General features: G+C 46.4%; 1 protein-coding gene across 3 annotated transcripts in view; it reads right to left on the reverse strand.

Annotated features, from left to right (window-relative positions):
• Nucleotides 1-9752: 9752 nt before the first annotated feature.
• Nucleotides 9753-25392, reverse strand: part of AZIN1 (antizyme inhibitor 1) — a 77354-nt gene continuing 61714 nt past the window's right edge. For all 3 annotated transcript variants that reach the window (XM_068237763.1, XM_068237761.1, XM_068237762.1), the window contains 6 exons: nucleotides 22906-22987; nucleotides 19381-19452; nucleotides 19110-19272; nucleotides 15588-15700; nucleotides 15293-15507; nucleotides 9753-10345 (listed from right to left, as the gene is read on the reverse strand). In XM_068237763.1, the coding sequence (XP_068093864.1) occupies nucleotides 10243-10345; nucleotides 15293-15507; nucleotides 15588-15700; nucleotides 19110-19272; nucleotides 19381-19452; nucleotides 22906-22987 (748 nt within the window). In that variant the 3' untranslated portion in view covers nucleotides 9753-10242. The remainder of the gene's footprint in view (nucleotides 10346-15292; nucleotides 15508-15587; nucleotides 15701-19109; nucleotides 19273-19380; nucleotides 19453-22905; nucleotides 22988-25392) is intronic.

A 25392-nucleotide genomic window follows, 5' to 3' on the forward strand; every position in this document is an offset into this window, starting at 1 on the left:
AGCCGGGAGATACGCTGCTTAAATAAATACACGCGCCGGAGAGGGGAGAGCGGCCGCTGTTAAGGTAATAACATCGGCGGGGACACCTCCTACCCATACTGGCTATACTGGGGCACTATACTGGCTACTCTGGAGCACTATACTAGCTATACTGGGGCACTATTCTGGCTATCCTGGGGCACTATACTGGCTATACTGAGGCAACTAAACTCCCTGTACTGGGGCAACAATGCTAGCTATGCAGCCGCACCCCAGCCCCCCCCCCCCCCCCCCCCCCATAGCCTGCTGCGCACGGCACTGTCCACTAGGTTGCGCAAACTCCCGGCGCCCCCCGGAGAAAAATTTGGTCAGAAAGTGTTCCCCGGGCTGGAAAAGGTTGGGAACCACTGCTCTAGAGAAAAAAACTTTTCTATCTGGGTTTTCCCATTGACTATCAATCAATTGTTTTGTTGATGCATGAACTGGAATAACCATGGGCTTCAAGCCCTCCATTCCTGCGTATAAAGCATCATGCGTAGACATAGATGCTGGGGTATCTTCTTTAAGACCTAATGAATCATAAATGGCTTTCAAAAGCTCATCTGTTTCATTAGCCGAGAATCAAAATTTAGATGGCTTATCTTGATTTTTATCCGATAAATCATCCTCAGAGTCACATTCAGAAATGTCATCTGACTATTCCTCCGGTTCAGAATCTGACAAAACCGGGCGATCTGTCTTAGAATTAGCCTTTTTATGACCCGTAACTGACGGTATAGACTCCTCTACTGGTGTATCAACAGGATTAATAGTAACAACCGGAGGTTGATCCACAGGTATAACTGGCGGTTGTATGTTTGTACTTGAAGCCGCTTGATCAACAATTATAGGTTGCTGTATTAATGGTTGCGCCACTGGGGTGGCCGGGAACACCGTTCCAGTACCACTGGGTACTTGAGCAATAACAATTGGTGGTTGATTAACCACAGCCTGTGCAGACATCGATTCTCTGAAAACTTTCATGGATTCAGTCATTTCCTTGCGAATCATCCTAAGGAAATCCTTATAAGCCACTGCAGATTCTTCATTTAACACCCTAGTTGCACATTGTTGGCATAGTAATTTATTCCAAGGCACTGGCAGTTTTACATTACAAGAGGGACAGCGTTTTTTAGGCCTAGCAGCTTCTGATGCTTCAGTAGTTGCAGGAGTTGACACTGAATTTGAAGCTGAAGTTGCCTGGAACAACAAAAAATACCCAAAAAACTACTGTCACTAAATTAGCTTCTAGTGTAAGGTATAATAATAAGTGATACCAGGGGCGTTGCTAGGATCCTAAGAGATTAGGGGCACCGGTGAGGGAGAACGGCGCGCTGCGGCAAAAATGGGCGTGGCAATGCAGGGAGTGGGCGTGGTCATGGGTGGGACAAAATTACATGAACTTAACAGCGGTGCAACCTAACAATAATGGGCCTACCCACCAAAATGTTGGATGGAGCCCCCTATCCTTTAGATAGTTTATTATCAGTATAGGTATAGAGTAAAGAGGCATACACACATTCAATTTTGACTGGTCAATCACTGGCCAGCTTAAACCCCCACGGGTAGTATGAGGGCAAACAGACTATGAACAGAGCCGAGATCTCATAATACCTAGAAGTAGTAAAATTGGCTACTCAAAATTGTATGTGTGTACCAGGCTTTACAGCTTATACTGTACATACTGGAGGAGGCAGGGATGAGCACACAATATAGCTGGTTTACAATCAGTACAGGCACAGAGTAACAGCTTATACTGTACATACTGGAGGCAGCAGAGATCAGCACACACTGCAGCTAGTTTACTATCAGTACAGGCACAGAGTAACAGCTTATACTGTACATAATGGAGGTAACAGAGATACGCACACACTGCAGCTAGTTTACTATCAGTACAGGCACAGAGTAACAGCTTATACTGTACATACTGGAGAGAGCAGAGATCAGCACACACTGCAGCTGTTTTACTATCAGTACAGGCCCAGAGCAGCATCTTATACTGTACATACTGGAGAAAGCAGAGATCAGCACACACTGCAGCTAGTTTACTATCAGTACAGGCACATAGTAACAGCCTATACTGTAATGGGGCATGGAGGATGGGGCTCAGGCACACACAATGGGGCACAGACACACACAATAGAGGATGAAGCGCGCGCACACATACATACATACATACATACATACATACATACATACATACAATGGGGCACACACACACACACACAAAATGGGACACACGCACGCACACACACCAAATGTATTACAACTTGCTTAATTTAATTAAATATAGCCGGCGGCAATGTAATAGATGGCTTTCGCACTGCCTCCTCCTCCCCCCCCCGCCCCTCTCCTTGCCTTCTATACAATACGGAGCAGCAGGGTCCCCGAGAGTCGTTCGTCGCAGCAGGGGCAGCAGAGCGGGGAGGCTGCAGACATTGCTTCTGCAATCACCCGCTCTGCAGGAACGGCAGGATTCCCCTGCCGCGACGAACGACTCTGCGGGGACACGCATGTCCCCGGCTGCTCCGTATTGTATAGGAGGCAGGGAGAGGAGAGAGGCGGGGTGGGGGGGTTGAAGAGGCAGTGCGAAAGCCGGCGGCTTCATCTATTACATTGCCGTCGGCTATATTTATTTAAATTCAGCAAGTTGTAATACTTTTGACCGCAGCGAGACGGCCATAAAATACATTATGCTTAGTGTAACCATTACATTTCTAATATTGGCCGCTGCGCTGCGGCCACTTCGCACATTGGCCGGCCAGAACCCGAAGTGGCCACACTTCGGGTTCTGGCTGTAACATATATACGCAATGGGGCACACACACACACACACAACAAGCCTGGTAAACAGTATACTACCTCCTCCCTGGTCTGGAGTCTGCAGTCTGCTACGCACGGGGTTAACTAGCTGCCACGGCTGCATCCTGCCTGTGTCCGACCTCCAGGCTGGCTCTGACAGTTCTTCTCCCCCTCACTTGGCACTGCAGTAGAGGCTTGCTCAGTCGCTCCTCAGGCCTCTCAGTCCCGCTTGGTGGCATGCGGAGGGTCAGCGGGCAATTAAAACTGGCTCAGAGGTGTCTCCACTACACGTGCAGGGGGCGGAGCTACTCACTCTCTCCAGCCACCTGCCTATTCATTCAATCTCGCGCCCCCTGCCTAGTGCTCCTGATTGGGCAGGGGGCGGTTGGACAAGGGGACCAGCAGTGCCGCTGATGATTCTCAGCGGCGAGCACCGCCCACAACATGGCGGCCGCGCAAAGCAAATACATTCGAGGCACCCCCGTTGGGCACCCCAGAGCACTAATTAGGGGCATCCCAAAGCCATATCCGTGGCATCGATATATGACGCTAGCGACGCGCCTGATACAAACTTTCCACAGCCAGCTTATCACTATTAAAAAAGTTCCTCTAGCAGCAGAAAGTCATGCATACCATTACAGTATAGGCATCACATAAACCACTGTATGTGAAAAAAATACCTTGCTAGAATCCAGCTTTGGCTCCTGCCCTCTCGGATCCTCCTGAGTAGCCGCCTGGCTTGCTCCAGATCCTGACGCTGACTGCGCCTCCATGATGCGTCCTGCACGAGTGCAGAGACGCGAGGAACGCCGCTAGTTCTTAATTCCGGCGGGCGGAAGTGACGTCATGCAGAACCGGAAGTGCTCCGTTCGCCATCTTGGGTCCTGGCATGCTGCGCCGACTTCAGCCTCCGCCTATTCCCGCAGCGTGCCTCATCGTCAATCCAGGCAGCAGCCCCTGCCATGTAGGGAACCCACTCTTGCAGCCCTCTCTCCCCCGGGAATCACCACAATGTCCTCCAGAGAGGTAAGCGGACACAACAGACTCCACAACAGCTGGTCCTAGACTATACTCCGCAGCGCCAACAGCCCTTACCCACCCTGGCTCTCCAGGACATGCAGCGCAGGTATAGAGAGACCTGTCCCTGGAACAGGAAACATCCATACTGGTGACCACCTGACGGATTTTTTTATTTATAGAGAGGCTTGTGGATGTTTCCTGGGAGGGGCCAAGTCTCAATGTATACCTGTCCTGGAGGGTTAATGAAAAAAAAAAAACCAATTCCGCTCAGACCAAACGGAATGACCAATTTCCTCCCAAAATTGCGGAAAATACAATTCCGCAAAAAGCGGTGACCATCCCTACTAGAGAGAGATTAATCTACATGGCTATCTGGGGTTCTCTTCGGACAATTGTTGAACACAAAAGGCAAGGCCATGCCTGGGTGGGCTTGAACCACCAACCTTTCAGTTAACAGCCAAACACACTAACCAATTGTGCCACAAAGACTGTGTACTCAGTTGCAGTAGAATGATTTTATGGGGATGTATGTGTGTCTTTTGGAGGGAGGAAGCAAGTCTGCTCCATGAAGTTCCAGCATGTAGTGTTTGAGGTATAATGGTTAGGATAGCAGTCTACAGAGCGGTAGGCCTGGGTTCTATTCCTGGCCAATGTGAGTTAGCTTTTGACTTACTACAAATCCTTAAAGAAACACTTAAAGGGACACTTAAGTCAAACAAAAAAAAAAATGAGTTTTACTCACCTGGGACTTCCAATAGCCCCCTGCAACTGTCCGGTGTCCTCGCCGTCTTCCTCCGATCCTCCTGGCCCAGCCGGCAGCCACTTCCTGTTTCAGTGACAGGAGCTGACAGGCTGGGGACGCGAGTGATTCTTTGCGTTCCTGGCCACAATAGCGCCATCTATGCTACTATAGCATATATCATATACCATATAGCAGCATAGAGGGTGCTAATGTGTCTGGGAACGCGAAGAATCACTCGCGTCCCCAGCCTGTCAGCTCCTGTCACCGAAACAGGAAGTGGCTGCCGGCGGGGCCAGGAGGATCGGAGGGAGACAGCGAGGGCACCGGACAGTTGCAGGGGGCTATTGGAAGCCCCAGGTGAGTAAAACTCATTTTTTTTGTTTGACTTAAGTGTCCCTTTAAGTCAAAAAAAAAAAATCTCTGCAAACATACATAATGGCAGATTACTGTCATAAGACACTTACTGCAGTGTCTTTTATCTCCTGCAGCCTTCCATTGCCTGGCAATCCTCCCCGTCAGTCTCCCCTGTCGCCGAATGACCCAGGATCATAAACAGTAGGAGGCTCCCTCCTGCGCCGGGTCCTAATACAGCCAGCCGCGCTCCAAGTTACTAAACTGCGTGAGCAGTAGCATCTCGGCTGCGTGCGCGCGGGTTGCGCGGCGCCGGGCTAGCACACGCATGCGCACATGCTTGCTTTCTCGCAGCTTTGGACGTGCATGAGCCAGCAGTAAAACTACCGCGCGAGTACACAGCGCGAGTAGTGACAAACAGGGAAGGAGCACTGGCTGACCCGGAAGTAGTTCCTGCCAGCAGCGCCATTTTGAATAAATTAAAAATAATCACAGAGAGGATAACAGTTGATCTAAGGCTTGGACAGCGGCAGATTTTATGAAATAAGGAAGCGCTCTGACACTGCTGCACGGTAATAACTTTATATTGAAAAATAATCAGACTTGTTTTCCTTTAAGCAATTTTCTCTTGGATATACTGTATCATAATGGTACATGCTAGGCTAACTTCAGCATGTAGTGTTGGTATAGTGGTGAAGTGAGCTACCTTCCACGCACTCAGACCTGGGTTCAATTCCCAGCGAAGGTATGCAAGCTGGCTTTTGAAATATTACAATTCCCTGGAAGACAAGACCCTCCTCCCTGAGGGAGAGAGGAACAACAATCAGCTAGGAACAAACCTACAAGAGCCTAACTAAACTCTCCCTAGCAGTGTCAGCAGCTGACCCTTAACTAATTACTGTAGGCAGACGAGTGAGTAAACGACAGGAGAACCTTGCCTTTTAGAAAGGGGGGTGGGGCTCCAGGAGCAAGTGCAGTCTGGTGACAATGTGCCTGCTGACTGATGTAGAGGGTCAAAGTTCTGCTCAATGAAGCATTATGGGGGCGAATCAAACGTGAACCACCTAACGTTTGCCTGGAGCCGTTCGGGCCATCTCTAAACCAGTAGTGATTGCTATACGGACATTTTGCAGGAAGTACAGTAATTTGGGTAGAATTTTCAAGATTTCAATTCTTCCTAAAATGTGAACAGGCACTTTCTTGAATGTTGCTAGCTGTTTGATTTCTGTTACATTGTCCCCATAGTTCATGGGGAAATTCTTTGGAACATTGCTTAAAGAGACTAAAAATTTTCAGCCTTATTTCTTCTATCCTATAAGTGCCTATACCTGTTCTAATGTGGTCTCTAACTGCAGCCTTTCCTAGTTGCAGTGGATGGATTATCTGTTCTATAATCTTTCCTTTGAAGGCTTTGTCAGGCTCAGGCAGGAATGTGCTGCTCTGCTTGTGATAGGCAGAAGCTATACACACCCCCTGCAGGCTCTGTATGAGTCACAGACTGAGCTTCTCTCAGCCTATCACATGCTGGTTAGCAGCCATGTTTTTGTTTGTAAACACTGCCTAAAACTGGCAATTACAAGCCAGGATTGCAGCAGAGTGTGGCAGAAACCACACAGAGGAGCCCAGGAGAACATAATGAATAGAATGGTATGCTTTTTTATTATAAGAATTTCAGAGTACAGATTCTCTTTAAAGTGAATCCGAGATGAACTTTTACTCATTGCAGAATTGTGTTCCTTCCCTATTGTTTATAGGGCATTCCTCAAGCCAAATACTTTGCTTTTGTTTTAATACTCTAATTCCCTATAAACTAAACAAGCCACGCCCACAGGTTTTCAGAGAGCCAGGGCATTTTCAGACAGTAGCAAGGGCTCATGGGAGCTCAGTCTGGGCAGGAGGAGGGGTAGGTATTACTAACCAGAGATTTCTGAGGCAGAGGGGAGGAGGGGGATTAGGTTTCTTTCACAGGCTGAGCGCTCAAGATGCAGATAAGCTGGCCTCTAATGTTTACAAACATGGCTGCTGTCGTATCACAGGAAGAAATATTCTATTGAAGCTGTTAGCAGCTACATATGCTCTGTAAACTATCTAAACTTTAAATAAGATATATAGACAAGTTACTTGTTAGTTTTTTCATCTGATCTGCTTTATTTCCAAGGCACTGGATATGATACTTTTCCCACTTTTTTTTAATACGCTTTATTTACAACTCTTCAGTTGATGAGCAACAATAGACCAGTCAACACTTGGATAGGTGGTGTGTTTCTCTTGTGCACCCCTCTAGTATCTGGTCAGAATGGTTAGATGTTTGATACCTCTACATGAGTGTTTTTCTATACATCTTTATTTTAATGCATACCCAAATAAAGTTTGATTTTTAAGGTAATGTAGAGTCCTTCCCCTTGTGGAAAACATGCTGCTTATTAAATTTCCATGTACCAACTTTTCAGATGTTAAGAATTTTCAATGGGCTAGCCATGAGTAAACTTGCAAAGATTGTTAAAAGTATTTTATCTTTAACCTCCTCCAGTACGATTCTTTCTGGCTTTTAGGGTCAAAAGCGGTACAATTTTTGCGCTTTTACATCCTACAACCTAGATAAAACCACACCCCAGGGAGATTTCCTGCAGCGAATTCCCCTCAGAGATCCAGCACTGCATTTCTTAATTCTAGCCACCAGATGGTGCTCTACCCTTATGGTGAGATATTTTAGGTGACAATTGGCAATCTCACCCAAGGGATCGAGAGCCTCAGACGACATTTAGCAGACTGTCCGGATGCCAGTATAAAAATCTGCTCCGCCATCCCTGCAGCAACTTGCCCTGTGGCTACCAGGACTGATCAATGAGATGCAAATTTTTCCAAAATTATGCAAATTTTTATGCACATATATGCAGTTTGAAAATAGACCAATTTAAACCCAGGTTTAAACCGATTGGTCCATTTTCAAGCTGCATATATTTGCATAAAAATGGCATCAACTCAGAACAATTTGCATATCTGATCATCCCTAGTGGCTACCCCAACCCAGGATTACCACTGGCAGTTTTTTTCTTAACACACCCCAAGTCTGGGATTACAGTCAGGGAGGTTGAGATCAGGTCTGTCCGAATGGCAGCTTGCACCCTACCCTCGAGAGTGCTTGCCGTGACCACGAGGTTTACCTACACAATCTGCTCATAGTATTCAAAATCTGTTGACCCATATACTACATGGAGGTGGTAAATTTGATCAGTGATTGGCCATTAAAAATTGAATGTGTGTACAACACTTAAAGGGATACTGTAGGGGGGTCAGGGGAAAATGAGTTGAACTTACCCGGGGCTTCTAACGGTCCCCCGCAGTCATCCTGTGTTGGCGCAGCCACTCACCGATGCTCCGGCCCCGCCTCCAGTTCACTTCTGGAATTTCAGACTTTAAAGTCTGAAAACCACTGCGCCTGCGTTGCCGTGTCCTCGATCCCGCTGATGTCATCAAGAGCGCACAGCGCAGGCCCAGTATGGTCTGTATCTGCGCAGTACACTCCTGGTGACATCAGCGGGAGCGAGGACACGGCAACGCAGGCGCAGTGGTTTTCTGACTTTAAAGTTAGAAATTCCAGAAGTGAACCGGAGGCGGGGCCGGAGCATCGGTGAGTGGCTGCGCGGGCACAGGAAGCCTGCGGGGGACCATTAGAAGCCCCGGGTAAGTTCAACTCATTTTCCCCCGACCCCCTTACAGTATCCCTTTAAGATCGGTTGTAAGCACTACATGTGAGACCAGATCGCTCTTCCTACAGGAACTTTGAAATTCTCACAGCCTCCCTCATTTGCAGAACATGCTGATTGGCCAGATGCCTGCCCTGGGAACCAAGCACTGTCTATAGAGCAAGGGTGTCAAACCCAAATACAAAGTGGCCTGAAATTGAGCTCTGCGATCAAGTCATGGGCCAACCTCAAAGTCTATTGGCCTTCTCCCTTGTAAAGTTCCCTAGTGGCCCCCTCCTTCCCCTATACAGTACCCTAGTGTCTAGTGTCCCCCTCCTTCCCCTATACAGTACCCTGGTGTCTAGTAGCCCCCTCCTTCTATACAGTATCCTGGTGTCTAGTGGCCCCCTCCTTCCCCTTTACAGTGCCCTGGTGTCTAGTGCCCCCCTCCTTCCCCTATACAGTACCCTGGTGTCTAGTGGCCCCCTCCTTCCCCTATACAGTACCCTGGTGTCTAGTGGCCCCCTCCTTCCCCTATACACTTCCCTGGTGTCTAGTGGCACCCTTCCCTCTACTATACACTCTCCTGGTATGTAGTGCTTTTCCTCTCCCCATATTAGGATTATTATATGGCTTCCCTGTGATCTAGGGCTTACCATCCAGTATAGCTCATCTATATGGTCTAGAGTGGGCCAAACAATGCAAAGAGGGGATACCACGTGAGGGCCAGATTTGGCCCACGGGCTGGAGTTTGACATATGAGCCTGGACGCAGTGTCTATGCCTTGCAACTCAAAGCTGCAGCAGTTGAAGTGTCACCCTGGACACCACAATGCATGCTGGGAGATTTAGTACATGCGCCTAAATCTCCTGTGATTAAATTCATGTACTACATCTTCCAGTGTGCTTACGATGGGAAGCACAAACAATTGGGTGAAAGTTTTCTATAGTGTGTACAAGGCTTTCGTATACAACAGCCTAGACTTCCAATTTGTGAAAAAAATGTTTTCTAAGCAGTGCATTTAGTAAAGCTTTGTCCAGCAGAGCAAAAAATAAAGCCACAGGTTCTACACAAAAGTTTATTGCAATCATGTTACGATCAGTCTGAAGGAGAAAAAAAAAAATAAAAGAAAATAAAATGATGCAATTTACATTTATTAAACTACTGGTCAAAGCACAAATATACACAATCTACACACACTAGACATATCTAAGTTAACACACTGGTCTTTCAAAGACGTGTTATACTGGAGGAAACAAATGTACAAGACTAACAGGAATCCTTAGTATAAAAACTGTGTACTTATGTAAACTCTTACAAGGAACACCAGGTTATGGCTTCCATCTCAACTAAGTCATCCATTTTGTTGCATATTGGACTTGAACTGTGCAGGGGATGGAGAAAGCTGGCACATAGAGAAAAACAAATAAAAACTTAGACATATCTAATTCTCGCCCCCATTGGATTAGTTCTAGCTGCTTCTGCCTGGTCCCATTTTCCTCTACACTGAAATTCAAGTTTTGAAATGAGGTGAAGTCCGGATGGGTTTCTTCCAGTCTGGAATGTTGACCAGGCAAGCCGAAGACTTGTACCTGTAGATTTCATCGGAGTGAAGTCCTATCGTTAAGCTGCAGTGGAGAAATGGTCACCGCCAAACTGAAAACAAGGCACACAGAGGCTTCTCATCAAGGTGTCCGACACAAGCCCGGCATCCTGAATATCATACCTGAAAGACAAGCTTCACGTCAGGGGCTGAATACTACCACCAATACCAATTCAGGAAAGCACCATTTGCTGTGGTTACTGCATGTGACAGGGAACAGTACAAGATTATGAGCAGAGCCAACCATTGCTTTATCAGTGAAAAAGGTTGTACAACTTGCATCACATCGACAAGTCATCTGAGTTCAGCGAGTCACTTCAGCCAGTCACTGTGAAGCCCCATACACAAGCTGGATTTACTTGTCATTGCAACAGCACTGTACAGACATGTTGCTTGACTATAACCGATGAGCATATCTTGCTAATGGCGCAGCAGCTCTGCTCTCAGGCAGTCTCCCGAGGTCTCTTCCATAGCAGCCGCCGACCTAACCAGGTTTGCAGCCTTCACGCAGGCGCTCCTGGCAAAAGTACTGCACAGAATTCTCTCGGCTACAGAGAGCGCAGCCACATGCTCGGTCATGCACAGAGGCCGGCGGCAGGGATGGGCTCACGAATAATCACGAGTCAGTAAGGACTCAGATTCGTAATTAAAATGAGCCGTAATTGCCGCACAAGTGTGGCTGGATAAGGTTTTTTTTTTTACCCACAATTCCGCTGTCCTGCTTGTGCTCCACATAGCCATCTGGCTTGGAGGAAGTGCATGTAGAGATGTTTGCAACGGGTCCAATACAATGCATGCAAGCCATCTGGAGTGCAGACAGGACGGTGGAATTGTGGGTAAATAACACCTTATCCAGCCGCGGCAATTACAGCTCATTTTAATTACGAATTTGAGTCCTTACGGACTCATTTGTGAGGCCATCCCTGGCCGGCGGCTGCCACAGAGGGGACCCTGGGAAACTGCCTGAGCTGGGGGAAGCTCCAAGTAAATCTGATTTTTTTTTTTTTACATTGCCAGATGTGTCCTTTAACCTGTTGAGGGCTCTGGGCTTACACCTCACTAGTGACCAGGCTATTTTTTCCTAATTAGGCCACTAAACTTAAGCTGAGTACACGTACGATAACGATCGTTCGAAAACGAACGATAACAACAATCGGACCGATAATCGTGCGTTCCAAATTTTCCAACGATCGTTTTTTTGGACGATAACGACCGTTATCGTTCAATCCGACCGATCCAACCCGGCGGATTTTTTCGAAAGATAATCGTTCAATCGTTGCAGTGTGTACAAAGATCGTCCGATAATGATTATCTGTGGAGTAGTACGCATGTTCTTATTGCCTGTCATAACGTCACTTCCGTTTGCGCACGCATTTTTTTATCGTTCATCGTTCAGTACTTTATACTTAGATCGTTCATGTGTGTACACAATCGTTCATTAAGAACGATCTTTTCGGTCTAATTTGAATATCGTGTAAACGTCACGAATCGTTCGTAACGAACGATCTTTATCGGACGTGTATACGAACCTTTAGGGCCTCGCTGCAGGGCCGTCCAACTCCGCACACAAGTGCCCCCCCCCCCTCTTTCTGCCTACAGCTTTCTGTGATGGGCTATGATCCCTTCCGGGATGTTCATTTTATTATAAATTTGTGTTTTTTTAATGACTATTGCTAATCCCCCCCCCCCCCCCCCCCATCAGTGTGATCGGCTGTCATGGGCTTCAGGCCTATGACTGTGGATCGCATCCCTGCCACCCAGGGGGACAGCCGTGTCACACGGCTGCCCCCAGTAAATCGCTGACATAGATCACAGCGCTGTATTGAGTAAATAGATGGCTGTTTCGCCGTCTAACCTAGCGGCAATCTCCACTGGGAGACTGAGCGGAGACACACGCGCCCATCTCCTGTAAACCATGACCCCACACCAGTTGGCTTAGAAGGTCCTGGGGCCGCTGCGCTCATGCCCATTGGCACGAGGTGGTCGTTTACAGTTTAAAATCAGTCTTCTAGAGGCCACTACTGAGCCAATCTTTATTTTCCAATCTTACCAAATCTATGTAGTAGAATGGTAAACAGTGAGCATATTGAACTGATACTTTAGGCAGTCCCTTATATTACATAGAAATGGAAAGATTGGACAAAAATCGATTGAATCATTAGTGGGCACCTTAAAGCAAGCCTGAACCAATTATATAAAGATAGGATGTACCTGAAAATGAATATTGCATACTTACCTCTCCGTCCATTCCTCAGCTCACCCTTTTCCCACCTCAGACTACGCCTCCCGCTGTAGCAAGTATGAGGGTGAGGTAAGGCGGCAGGGCTTTGTCTGAGAGATCACACGTCTGCAGTACAGTTCACCTGTAACACTGCATGAGGGTGAGGTAAGGCAGCAGGGCTATCCCTGAGAGATCATGTCAAATATATAACATTGCATTCTTTCCTTCTTTCATTAAATTTTTATCTTTTAATTGTCTTTTAGGTCATAGACTCAAAATTACTGCTGAAATGACTAATCAGTTTTTGTATAACCAGTTTTTGTATCTTGCTTAAAGTGTAATGATGTGAAATTAATTCTCATTTATTCCCACACGGAGAATGACCTAACCAATAGCCGAAATATTTTAGCAACCACATAAGCTAATACTTGGCAGAGGTCTCCTAATATGACTCATCGGTTACAAAGAGAAACTGAAAGTGGATTACATTACAGAAATCATTTCTGATTATGTAATTAGCAAGAGGAGTTAGTTTCATTTTCTGTTTAACACTATAAAGATAGAGGTAACAAGACAGAACTCTATGCTGCTGCTCTGCTACGTTATACGCTCTTATGAACTGGTATGTATTTCATGCAATATATTTTGGTGGACATTCGAATATGTTAGCAGATATCTTAGCAATAGGCATCTTAATCATATCCTTTTTATATGTAATTTTTGTATATTCTCTGTACATCACAAGAATACATTATATTTAGTGTTAATTCTCTTGTCTGCAAGTTCTAGTTATTTCAATCTGGAATATACTGAAACAAACCTATATGCAAGCTTTCAGTGGCTTAACACCCATTGATTTTAACAGTTGGAAGCTGTAACGCTAAATTATGAGTTGCACTTATCTGTTAGTAATCCTTTATAAAGTATAGGAGCTGGCAATCACACGACTGCAGTACAGTTCACCTGTAGTGCTGCATGAGGTAAGGCAGTAGAGCTATCCCTGGGGGAGCACAAGGCTGCAGTACACACTCCACCTGCAATGCTGCATGAGTGAGGTAAGTCAGCAGGACTATTCCTAAGAGATCACAAGGGATTTTTTTTTAGGACTCCTAAATGACTGTCAAGTGTCTCAATTCAGTTTCATAACATGAGCCTCTCATTTAGGTCATGCTAAAATTCCAAGAAAGTGTGGTTTTCATCTGCTAAATCACCATAACTGAAAGCCATGTTCTTGGAGCACAATGGGGTCTTTGTCTTGTGAAAAGTGCCAAGGGGGGCATGAAATGAAGATCCTGCACTGCTACATCTTCGCAGACCATAAAACAAATTGTTCTGGATATATTTATATAACAGTCTGTACTGCTGGAACTTTAAACACACTAAGGCTTGTGGCATTAAAATGTCCATGTCAATATTCGGATGCAGTTGAGGATATGCTCCGTAAAAAGAGATGCCAACTAGGGATGGTTAACGAGACGCACATTAAGAGTAGGGACCCAAAAGCCAGGCTTTGCCAGTGGATCCTTGTGGGGGTGGTCCTACAAGTAGCGTTGCCGTCTCAAAGAGATTGGAAAATGCTACGTGCAGCAATTTGGTAGCAATCCTGGAGTGATTGCATCAGTGGCTAGTCAAATCAAGATCGCTCTGGGAAATCATGGCACTTCCACGATTCAGAAAAGTGTGGACACCGATTATGCAAGGTTCTGAGGAGGTGGTTCTTGCTCCCATTAAAGGAAAGGTTCAGGGAGGGGGATTAAAAAAATAATAAATTTCCACTTACCTGGGGCTTCCTCCAGCCCATGGCAGGCAGTAGGTGCCCTCGCCGCCGCTCCGCAGGCTCCCGGTGGTCTCCGGTGCCCGACCCGACCTGGCCGGCTGCCAGGTCGGGCTCTTCTGCGCTCCATTTCCTGGGACTTCTGCGTCCCACGCCGGCGCGCTGTCGTCATCGGACGTCCGCCGGGCTGTACTGCGCATGCGCAGAACTACTGCGCATGCGCAGTACAGCCCGGCGGACGTCCGATGACGTCAGCGCGCCGGCGTGGGACGCAGAAGTCCCAGGAAATGGAGCGCAGAAGAGCCCGGCCTGGCCAGGTCGGGTCGGGCACCGGAGACCACCGGGAGCCTGCGAAGCGGCGGCGAGGGCACCTCCTGCCTGCCACGGGCTGGAGGAAGCCCCAGGTAAGTGGAAATTTTATTTTTTTAATCCCCTCCCTGAACCTTCCCTTTAAAGGACAACTATCAAAATGAATAGTTTTTCCTTAACTGCAGTAATACATAGGCTTCAATTCACTAAGCGTTTCTAACCTGTTGGTAAAACAGAACATGCAGGAAAACCATTTTGCAATTCATGAAGAGCTCAAGTCGCTTTAAAGGGGTTCTCTTGACCTTTTATAAACAAAAACTGCCACTTTCCTGGGGCTTCTATCGGCCCCCCTGCATCCCACGTCGTCCTCTTCTGATGCGTCATTCCACACCGGAACCGGTGTAATTTGTCTAACTAGACGAATAGAAGTGCGGTGCACTTGCTAGCTCCTGCATGCTTCAGCGGGAGCTTATGGTGCAGTACAAAGTTTTCCTGTACTGCGCCTGTGCAGTAAGCTCCCGCTGGCCACGGCCGTGCACCCACACTTCTATTCGTCTAGTTAGACGAATAATTGCACTGGTGCCTTAGGCTGGGAATGGCGCAGGATATTCCAGCTGCAGATGGCCGATAGAAGCCCCAGGTAAGTGGCAGTTTTTGTTTTAAAAAGGTCAAGAGCACTCCTTTGAGGAAATTTTTACAGCAGAACCTGAACATTTTCAGGTAGCCATAAGAGGTACAGGAAAGACGCATACAGAACAGAACTCACCAGTCGCTGAATGACATGAAGTTATACAGGGACGGTCGCTCAAAGTCTGTAAACGCAGATGGTTCATTCATCGTACCGGAGCCCATATTCTCAAACACAAGCCAATCTCCGACATTCAGCTCTGGCAGGAGACATCGGTCCACAATTATGTCAAGCTCGTCATAAGATGGACCCAAGAGGCTGCTGGCGTAGAGCGGCTCATCTTCATTGTATTTCTAGAACAAAAAGCAACATATTAACCTCACATCTTCACTGCACATCCCTCCTAATCAGACCATTGAACACCTCTGCTTACCTTGTGCACGGTTGGGGCAGTATTCAAGCTCTCCGATAATTTACTTGCAAAAGAACCATAAACTCCATCATTCAAGCAATAAATAAAAGCTGAATTTGTATTGGCTTGCTTTCCTGGAAAAAAAATCATAACAGTGTTGTCGGTGCAGAGAAAAAACGGCATGAAACTTACAGCAAAGTGTAACAGATGCTTAAAGTGTACCCAAGGTGACATGTGACATGATGAGATAAACATGTGTATGTACAGTACTAAACATAACCAGGGAGTTTTACTTTTTTTATTTTGCTGCCTGAAAGTTAATTTTTAAGGCTGGAAATGACAGCTTCTGTCTTGTCAGGAGCTTGTCAGGAATATAGTAATCACTGATAAGCAAATTACAGCCATACAAGTTTTTTGTAACAAAATACATTTTCTACATATTTGAGAGCAGATGGAGAGAGAAATGGTCAATATAGTTCATGTATTTTCATTCAGGGACACTTAATAGACTGCAACTGAGCAGAGACAACAAACATTCAATCGACTTTCTAAATGTTTAAATATAAAATAAAATCCTGGGATGTCTTAAAGAGAACCCGAGGTGTGTTTAAAGAATGTTATCTGCATACAGAGGCTGGATCTGCCTATACAGCCCAGCCTCTGTTGCTATCCCAAACCCCACTAAGGTCCCCCTGCACTCTGCAATCCCTCATAAATCACAGCCATGCTGTGAGGCTGTGTTTACATCTGTAGTGTCAGTCTCAGCTGCTCCCCCGCCTCCTGCATAGCTCCGGTCCCTGCCCCCGTCCCTTCCCTCCAATCAGCAGGGAGGGAAGGGATGCAGGCGGGGACTGGAGTTCTGCAGGAGGCGGGAAGAGCAGCAGACTGACACTATAGAGATAAACACAGCCAGCTCTGTCAAGCTGTTTGTCAGCAGCGTGGCTGTGATTTATGAGGGATTGCAGAGTGCAGGGGGACCTTAGGGAGGTTTGGGATAGCAACAGAGGCTAGGCTGTTAAGGTAGACCCAGCCTCTGTATGCAGATAATATTCTTCAAACCCACCTCGGGTTCTCTTTAAGTCATTTTTAGGAGTAGGAGGATAAATATAATTGTTTATCTCATCAGTTTATTTTCACCTCGGGTTCACTTTAACCACTTTGCATCCAGACCCGTTTCCCCCTTATGGATCAAAGCAGTTGACATTTTAGCTATGACCCTATTTAACCAGCAATAACTTTATCCCTACTCATGACACCTAAATGAAATGTATTTTATGGCATTTTTTCCCTAAACTATTTCTATGCATTTTAATGGGAAAAAGGGAAAAAAAACATTCCAGTTTAAAAATAAAAAGTGCTAATGTAGACACATTTTGTTTGGCTATTTCTACGGTTTATCACAGAACTTAGATTACATTCCTGTCAGAATTTATGGTGAGTATATTTGATTATGAAATAATGCTACAGAGTGTATGCTTCCCTATGAAATGAGAAAATAAAAGCATTTTTAATGGTAAAAATCAATGTTATTGCCTCAGGGAACACATTCCCAATCACCAATTCATGCAGCAGATTGTGCTGGAGGTGTGCACGGGAGCAATGCCCAATTGTGCACAGCTGCTGTGCTTCAGCTGCACGACTTACATCTACATCCCCGCGGCTTACATGAAGTCACAGAGGATGTAGATATACTGTAGTGGTGGATTCAGTAGTTAAAAGTGGACAAACTATTGAACAGGACACAAGGAGAGAAATGCATCCTGTGTGTTTTTAGAGAGAAGAGCCTGTCTAATTCCATCTCATCTTCAAGTAATCATAAGTGTATTTTGATCTCAGCTGTGTCAGCACAGAAATTAGTCAGTGCTCAGCAGACAGCTAATATGTCAACATGGTGTTAACCCCTTCACTGCTCCCATGAAAGTATACACTGCATATTTATTGCATGAGCTCTGTAAGATGTAGCAAATAAATGTTCTTTAAAGGTTATTATGCTGTTGCATATCTTTTAGAGCAGAGGAAGTTCTGAGTTCAGGTCCGCTTTAAAATAGCTAAAGAATGCATCATGCGATCAGCTGTTCTATCGTGTCTTACAGCAAAATTTTCTCTTCCTCTTGTTTCAAAACTACTAATCCTTAAAATGACAACTGTAGAGAAGGTATGTGGAGGCTGCCATATTTTTCCTTTTAAGCAATACCAGTTGCCTGGCTGTCCTGATCCTCTGCCTCTAATACTTTTAGCCATAGCCCCTGAATAAGCATGCAGCAGATCAGGGGTTTGACAGTCAGATCTGACAAGATTAGCTGTATGCTTATTTCTGGTGTGATTCAGACACGACTGCAGCCAAATAGACCATCAGGGCTGCCAGGCAACTGATATTGATTAAAAGGAAATAAACATGGCAGCCTCCATATACCTCTCGCTACAGTTGTCCTTTAACACAGGGGTCCCCAACCTTTTCCGGCCCGGGGACCACTTACTGACCAAATTTTTCTCTGAGGCCCGGGGGGCGCGGGTTATTGCGCGCGCGACCTAGTGGACAGTGTCGTGCGCAGCGGGTTACGGGGGAAGGGGCTGGGGTGCGGCAGCGTGGCTAGCATAGTTGCCCCAGCGTGGCTAGCATAGTTGCCCCAGCGTGGCTAGCATAGTTGCCCCAGCGTGGCTAGCATAGTTGCCCCAGCGTGGCTAGCATAGTTGCCCCAGCGTGGCTAGCATAGTTGCCCCAGCGTGGCTAGCATAGTTGCCCAGCATGGCTAGTATAGTGCCCAGCATGGCTAGTATAGTGCCCAGCATGGCTAGTATAGTGCCCAGCATGGCTAGTATAGTGCCCAGCATGGCTAGTATAGTGGACCAGCATGGCTAGTATAGTGGACCAGCATGGCTAGTATAGTGCCCTGCTATAGCTAGTATAGTGCCCCAGCATGGCTAGTATAGTGCCCAGTATCTGTAGGTGGTGCCGCCGCTTCTGTTACCATATGTGCGGGCGGGCGCTTCCGGATTCCCCATGCGCCGCTCTCCTTCATGCATGATGAAGTACTATCTCCTCCTATAACAGCAGCGCGTCTTGCGTCTGCTGTAAGGAGGGAAGGAGGCGGGGCAGCGGCTTCCTGTAGCGGCGCTATGCATTGCCGCTACCATGGGAACTTCCCTCCTTACAGCAGACGCAAGACGCGCTGCTGTTCTAGGAGGAGATAGTACTGCATGAAAGAGCGGCGCATGGGGAATCCGGAAGCGGCCGCCCGCTCATAAAGTAACAGAAGCGGCGGCCGCGGGTGGGAGGGGCAAGATGACAGACCCGCTGCGGCCCAGCTGGAAACTGCCAACGGACCGGCAGTGGGCCGCGGCCCGGTGGTTGGGGACCCCTGCTTTAACACACGGATGCATCTGCCTACTACTTTGCCATAACATGTATTCAAACTATACTGATGTTCATACTGTATACTGAAATACTTGTGCGGTTTATGATGTACATGTATAGAGTTTCATTCATTTGCAATAAACAATGTGACAGCATTTCAGGAATGCAGCAGAAAAGTGACACGTTACCTCCAGATAGATGCTGTTCAGGCTCTACCATTTTCTTTGCAATGATGTTCACCGCCAGGGTAAATGCCAATGACACATAATAGCTTCCAGGCTCGGCAATAACTCTGATCCCGGATTCCTGGGGAAAGTATGCACCCAGCAGAGGGCTGACAGCGTGATAAAGCTGCAAGACAAGACATTTCCACACTCAGCTGCCAGACTACACCCTCCCTGTGTGCAAAGCCGCTGAGCAGACAGGACTGCCAGGCTCAGCTACTACTGCAGGACTCACCTCCTCCAGCTGAAGCTCGTTCCCTGACAATCCTCCAATGTCCAGAACACTCATCTTAAAGCCAAACTCTGCCTAAAGAAACAAATTGGTTACTTTTAAATTTGTCCAATCCTGAATGCTGGACTCTATGAAAACTATACACATGTAATTCATGAAGTGCCACCATTCATACAAGGATCTCTAAATAAATTAATTCTTAAAATGAACCAGAGATGCGAGACCCATGAAAGCTTCCACATTTCCTTTTAAACAAAGCCGGTTGCCTGGGAGGGCTGCTGATCCTGCTGGTCAGTAGGGTCTGAATCGCACCTGAAACAAGCATGCAGCTCATCTTACCAGATTTGTCAGACATCTGATCTGCATAGATTGTTCCAGGTCTATGGCTTAAGGAGGCAAAGGATCAGCAGAACAGCCAGGTAATGTCTTTTTAAAAAGGAAACAGGTCAGCCTCCAGAAGCGTACCCGAATATGCCGCCGCGAGACTTGGGCGCAGGATACAGCCGATATACGGCTTACTCTCCTCCCGGTAGCGTTAATTACTTTTCCCCCTCCAGGTTGACGTGGATAGTGGGGAATAAGGTTTTTAAAGTAAGTTTAAAAAGCTTCATCTTCTGACGACAAAGTTATCCACTGTGCGCTGTTATAGCCGTAATTCCTATTATGGCCTATGGTGGCACCAGCTGTGCCTAAATTTCATGCGTTTTTTTTAACAGCGCTTGATAACCATGTCAACCTCCAGAACCCTCTTCACCTTGGGTTCCCTTTAACTACTCAGTAATTCCATGCACTGAACATTGGGTTAGCATTGGCTTAAATTAGGAAAATGTACAAGCAGTGGTTGAGGGCAGTTAGTGCCCCAAAATGGTGCATTTATCATCTATAACCATTTCAGCCCGCGGGGATTTTTCACCTTACGCATCAGAGCAATTTTCACCTCCCATTCATTCGCTAATAACTTTATCACTACTTATAATTTATTGATCTATATCTTGTTTTTTCCGCCACTAATTAGGCTCTTTGGGTGGTACATTTTGCTAAGATTTATAAATGCATTTGAACAGGATTAATAAGAAAAAAAATGGAAAAATTTCATTTCTCGGTTTTTGGCCATTATAGCTTTAAAATAATCCACGCTACCATAATTAAAACCCACGTATTTTATTTGCCTGTATGTCTTGGTTATTATACCATTTAAATAATGTCCCTATCACAATGTATGGCACCAATATTTTATTTGGAAATAAAGGTGCATGGTTTCCTTGTTGCATCCATCACCATTTACAAGCTTATAATTTTAAAAATGTTCGTAGTATACCCCCTTCAAATGCATATTTAAAAAGTTCAGACCCTTAGGTAACTTAATTTTTTTTCTCATTAAAAAATGTATTTGGGTAATATTTTGGTGTGGGACATAAAGTTATTTTTCAATGTAGTGAAATGTGTAAATTGTAATGTAAAAAATATGTAGATGTAGTTTTACTATTTGGCCACAAGATGGCCACCTTCATTTTTGTTTTCCCTCCTTTTACTTCTAGCTAAGCGGAAGTACAAGGGGGATGCGGAAATTGTTCCGGGCAGAAGAACTGAAGCCTCACAGGTGAGCGCTTTGGTTTTTTCTGCGGGGGACAGGGATCGGTGATCGGGAACCATGTTCCCTTTCACTGATCCCTGGGCTAGCGGCGGACACCACGGGGGCGCGCCCGCGGTAGCGCGCCGAACAGCAGGAGAGCAGCACAGCAGCCGCCCGGACGTGATGTTCACGTGTGGGCAGCTGAAATGGATAAGGCCTCTTACACAAGCAGCTGACGGCAGGAAATTCACTGCCCATCAACTGCTCCAGGTCACAGGCTGGGCACTTAATAGTCATTGGCAGGGGCAGTGGACAGGCAATCCCACTCTCCCAATCACTTGCCGACAAGCTGACGCATTAAAATGTCCTGTTGGAGCCTGTTAACTGCTCCAGGACGTTTTAGTGTGTCACACGCTCCCGCCGTTAATGGCGTGTGCGCATCCCCCTGCCGCCGTTACCCATCAGGACACCGCGATCTGTGATTGGGGGTGATCCTCTACCCAATCGCAATACCTGGAATGAATGGACATGGTCCCGATCTGGGGCCGTGTCTATTCATAAAACAGGAAGCAGTCAGAGCTTAGTAAAAATGTAACAAACAAACATGTGAACACTGCCTGTAAAAACAGGAGAGTGTTGCAACGCCATCTAGTGGCCAAAAATTACACACACATTTACACACTTATTTAAATATTAACAGTTAATGCCTTTTATTCACAGGAAAACGTTTTATTTGAAAACTATAATGGCAAAAAACAGATTTTTCCATGTTTTATTTTTCCCGTTAAAATGCATTTAAAATAAAAAAATTCTTAGCAAAATGTACTACCCACAGCCTAATTAGTGGCAAAATAACCAAAGCATAGATTTTTGTTGCGTTAAGTAGTAATAAAGTTACTGGCGAATGAAAGCGGGGAGCCCTGACAGGTGAAAATTGCTCTTGCCCGTTAGGGTAAAAACCCATAGGAGGTAAAGTGGTTAAGTTGCATCTGAGTAACAGACAACTTTTGGGCGCCTGTAACCCCACTGCTTGTCAAACATGATGCGGCATGCTACCGTTTGGTTGCCTATAAACTGCAGCCAATGGCGCTTGTGGCCAGCAGCCTGGAGGTTGAACTGCCCGATATCACTCTATAGCTGAGCTTGTAGGTGGCTTTCAATCCTACAGCATTGCATTAACCCTCCTGGCGGTATAAAAAAAAAAAATCTGCCAGGAGGGAGCGCAGCAGTTTTTCTTAAATTTTTTTTCTCCTATATCATTTAGCGAGCCCAGGGCTCGCTACATGATAGCCGCTGCTCAGCGGCATCCCCCCGCCCTCTTCGATCGCCTTCGGCGATCTCCGATCAGGAAATCCCGTTCAAAGAACGGGATTTCCTGGAGGGCTTCCCCCGTCGCCATGGCGACGGGGCGGGATGACGTCACTGACGTCGGGACGTCATTGGGAGTCCCGGGCCACCCCTCGGCGCTGCCTGGCACTGATTGGCCAGGCAGCGCACGGGGTCTGGGTGGGGGGGCCGTGCGGCGCGACTGATAGCAGCGATCGTGAGCGGGGCGGCGGCGATCAGTGTGCTGGCGCAGCTAGCAAAGTGCTAGCTGCGTCCAGCAAAAAAAAAAATTAAATCGGCCCAGCAGGGCCTGAGCGGCACCCTCCGGCAGCTTACCCCGAACGTATACCGCCAAGGAGGTTAAAAGGAACGAGCTTCTGCTCCAAGCCACATCCAGGTCTTTTGAGAAGTCCATTTTGCTGTGCTGACTTCAGGATCAGAACTTATTTCATGCAAGGGTTTGTCTTCTAAGGCCACAATTCAAAGTTTCTATATCCCTTACTAGCCGATGCTACCTCAATGTAGGCCCAGCTCTGCATATAGTACACAAATTATATTCTGACAGGCTATCTAACCTTCCATTACACAATATACATTTTTTTCATAAATTGCAAGCAATGGTCACTTACTGCCATATCGAAAACACAGCGAGCATCAGATAAAGCATGAGTGTATGCTTGGGGGTCTCTAGAGGAGCTCAAAACATGGAACCTGCGGAGGAGAATGTACGTAAGGCAAAACACTAAAGGCTAAATACAAGTCTCATAATAAACTATATCACTTCCAAAGAGTCCCCTGATGAATTGATGCAGCTATGAGTGCATTAGTCAAGTTTGTTAGAATGTAAGTATACTTGAATTCTAGGCCTCAGGTATATAGGTAGAAAAAAAACAACGTTTTGTAAGAAATAATACCTTTTAATGGCTAACTAATAGAGTTAAATGATGCAAGCTTTCTGGGATCTAGTCCCCTTCTTCAGGCATATTTCCAGATGTAAGCTGAAGTAAAACACTGATGCAGATAAATGGTAAACACGAAGATGACAGTTCGTGTTTACCATTTATCTGCATCAGTGTTTTACTTCAGCTTACATCTGGAAATATGCCTGAAGAAGGGGACTAGATCCCAGAAAGCTTGCATCATTTAACTCTATTAGTTAGCCATTAAAAGGTATTATTTCTTACAAAACGTTGTTTTTTTTTCTACCTATATAATTTGTTTGGCTAACACGGTACAGAAACTTTTTTGCTACTAGGCCTCAGGTACAAAAGTCTAGTAAATGCAGGGTTTCTTTAAGCAGAGTTTCTCGGAGAGAAATTATGAAGTCATTTACAAGAAGCATGTTCCTAGAAGGACACAATGGGTTATAAGGTCTAAATGTCCCAACATTCAGACTACGAAAAGGTAAACAGACAATATTTAGAAAACATTGCATTCCGTGCATCTAGGGCAGCGTTTTTCAACCGCTGTTCCTGGTGCGCCGCATGACTATCCTCTTTCCCCCCCCCGTCCCCGCCGATGTTATTACCTTAGCAGCGGCAGTTCTCCCCTCTCCGGCGCGTGTACTTTCCAGCAGCGTATCTCCCGGCTGCTGTGTGTGATGCGACAGGAAGCAGGGCTCGGTTCCCATAGTAACGGCGATACACATCGCCTCTACAGGAAGCCGATGCCCTGCTTCCTGTCGCATCACACACACAGCAGCCGGGAGATACACTGCTGGAAAGTACACGTACAAGTACAGGGGAGAGCGGCCGCTGCTAAGGTAATAGCGGCGGGGACGGGCGGGGGGCACCACCTACCTATACTGGGGCACTATTCTAGCCATAGTGGGCACTATTCTAGCTATACTCGGCACTATACTGGCTATACTGGGGCACTATACTAGCTATACTGGGCACTACCTACCTATACTGAGCACTATTCTAGCTATACTGGGGCACTATACTGGGTTAACTATACAAGCCATACTGGGGCAACTAAACTCCCTATACTGGGGCAACTATGCTAGCTATGCAGCCGCCCCCCCCCCCCCATAGCCTGCTGCGCACGGCACTGTCCACTAGGTAGCGCAAACACCCCCCCCCCCCGCCGTTCCCCGGAGAAAAATGTGGTCAGAAAGTGTTCCCCGGGCCGGAAAAGGTTGGGAACCACTGATCTAGGGTTTAAAGCACTGGCGCACTAGATGGTGTGGGTCACATGACCATGCCTGCCAATTGTAGGCTTGGGGTATGGCTCGAGTGATAGAATTTAACTCTGATGTTCATATAAAAGTAAGAGACAGGATGGCAGAGGGGACTGCTTCTTCTGCATATTATCCTGCGCTCTACGCTTCCCATTTAGAATAGCTTCATGTCTGTACGCTGTAAATATATGTAATGTACATAGGACATAGGAAAGACTGTTTATACTCTGAAGAAATCAACATGTAACAAAAGATGCCTGATAGAATACTTGTATAACGGATTGCTGAATAAACCCCTTAAAGGTGAAGGTGGCTTTCTCCGCTCTATCTCCTGTATGCTGTCGCTGTGAGTTGCAGCTCTAATCAGTTACTGGTGCCGGAGTAAAAGGTGTGTTGTGCTGTTGCCAATAGCAACCAACGTATAGGTTCTTACAGAGTTGTGTGTTAAACATGGTAAAATGTGGATAAATTATTTACTTTCGACAACTATAGATTTGGAATCATAGCATAAACAATTTTTTGGTTGTTTACAATGTGCTTTTAATGTATTTTAACCTCTTGGTCCAGCCATAGTTATAACTACACCACACTTGTGGCTTCTTAAACCTGATGGGGCAGTTTTAATGCCCCCCATATCCTGAGCTTGGAAAGCGAGAGCGCATTCCCATCAGTACAAAACTCAACAGCTGAGCTCAGTGCCTCAGTCAGAAGCTAATTTCATTGGTTCATGCCCACTGAGCCAAACCATGATCAGGAAATGTAACATGAAAGAAGCGCTGATCTTAACCACCCTGGCGTTCTATTAAGATCGCCAGGGTGGCAGCGCAGCAGTATTTTGTTTTTTCTAATCATGTAGCTAGCCTAGCTACACGATTTCCCCCCTCCCTGCAAATCCCTCCCACCCTTCCGATCGCCGCCGGCGATCAAACCCATC

Source organism: Hyperolius riggenbachi, chromosome 5 (genome assembly GCF_040937935.1).
Source record: "Hyperolius riggenbachi isolate aHypRig1 chromosome 5, aHypRig1.pri, whole genome shotgun sequence".
NCBI classification, from domain to species: Eukaryota; Metazoa; Chordata; class Amphibia; order Anura; family Hyperoliidae; genus Hyperolius; species Hyperolius riggenbachi.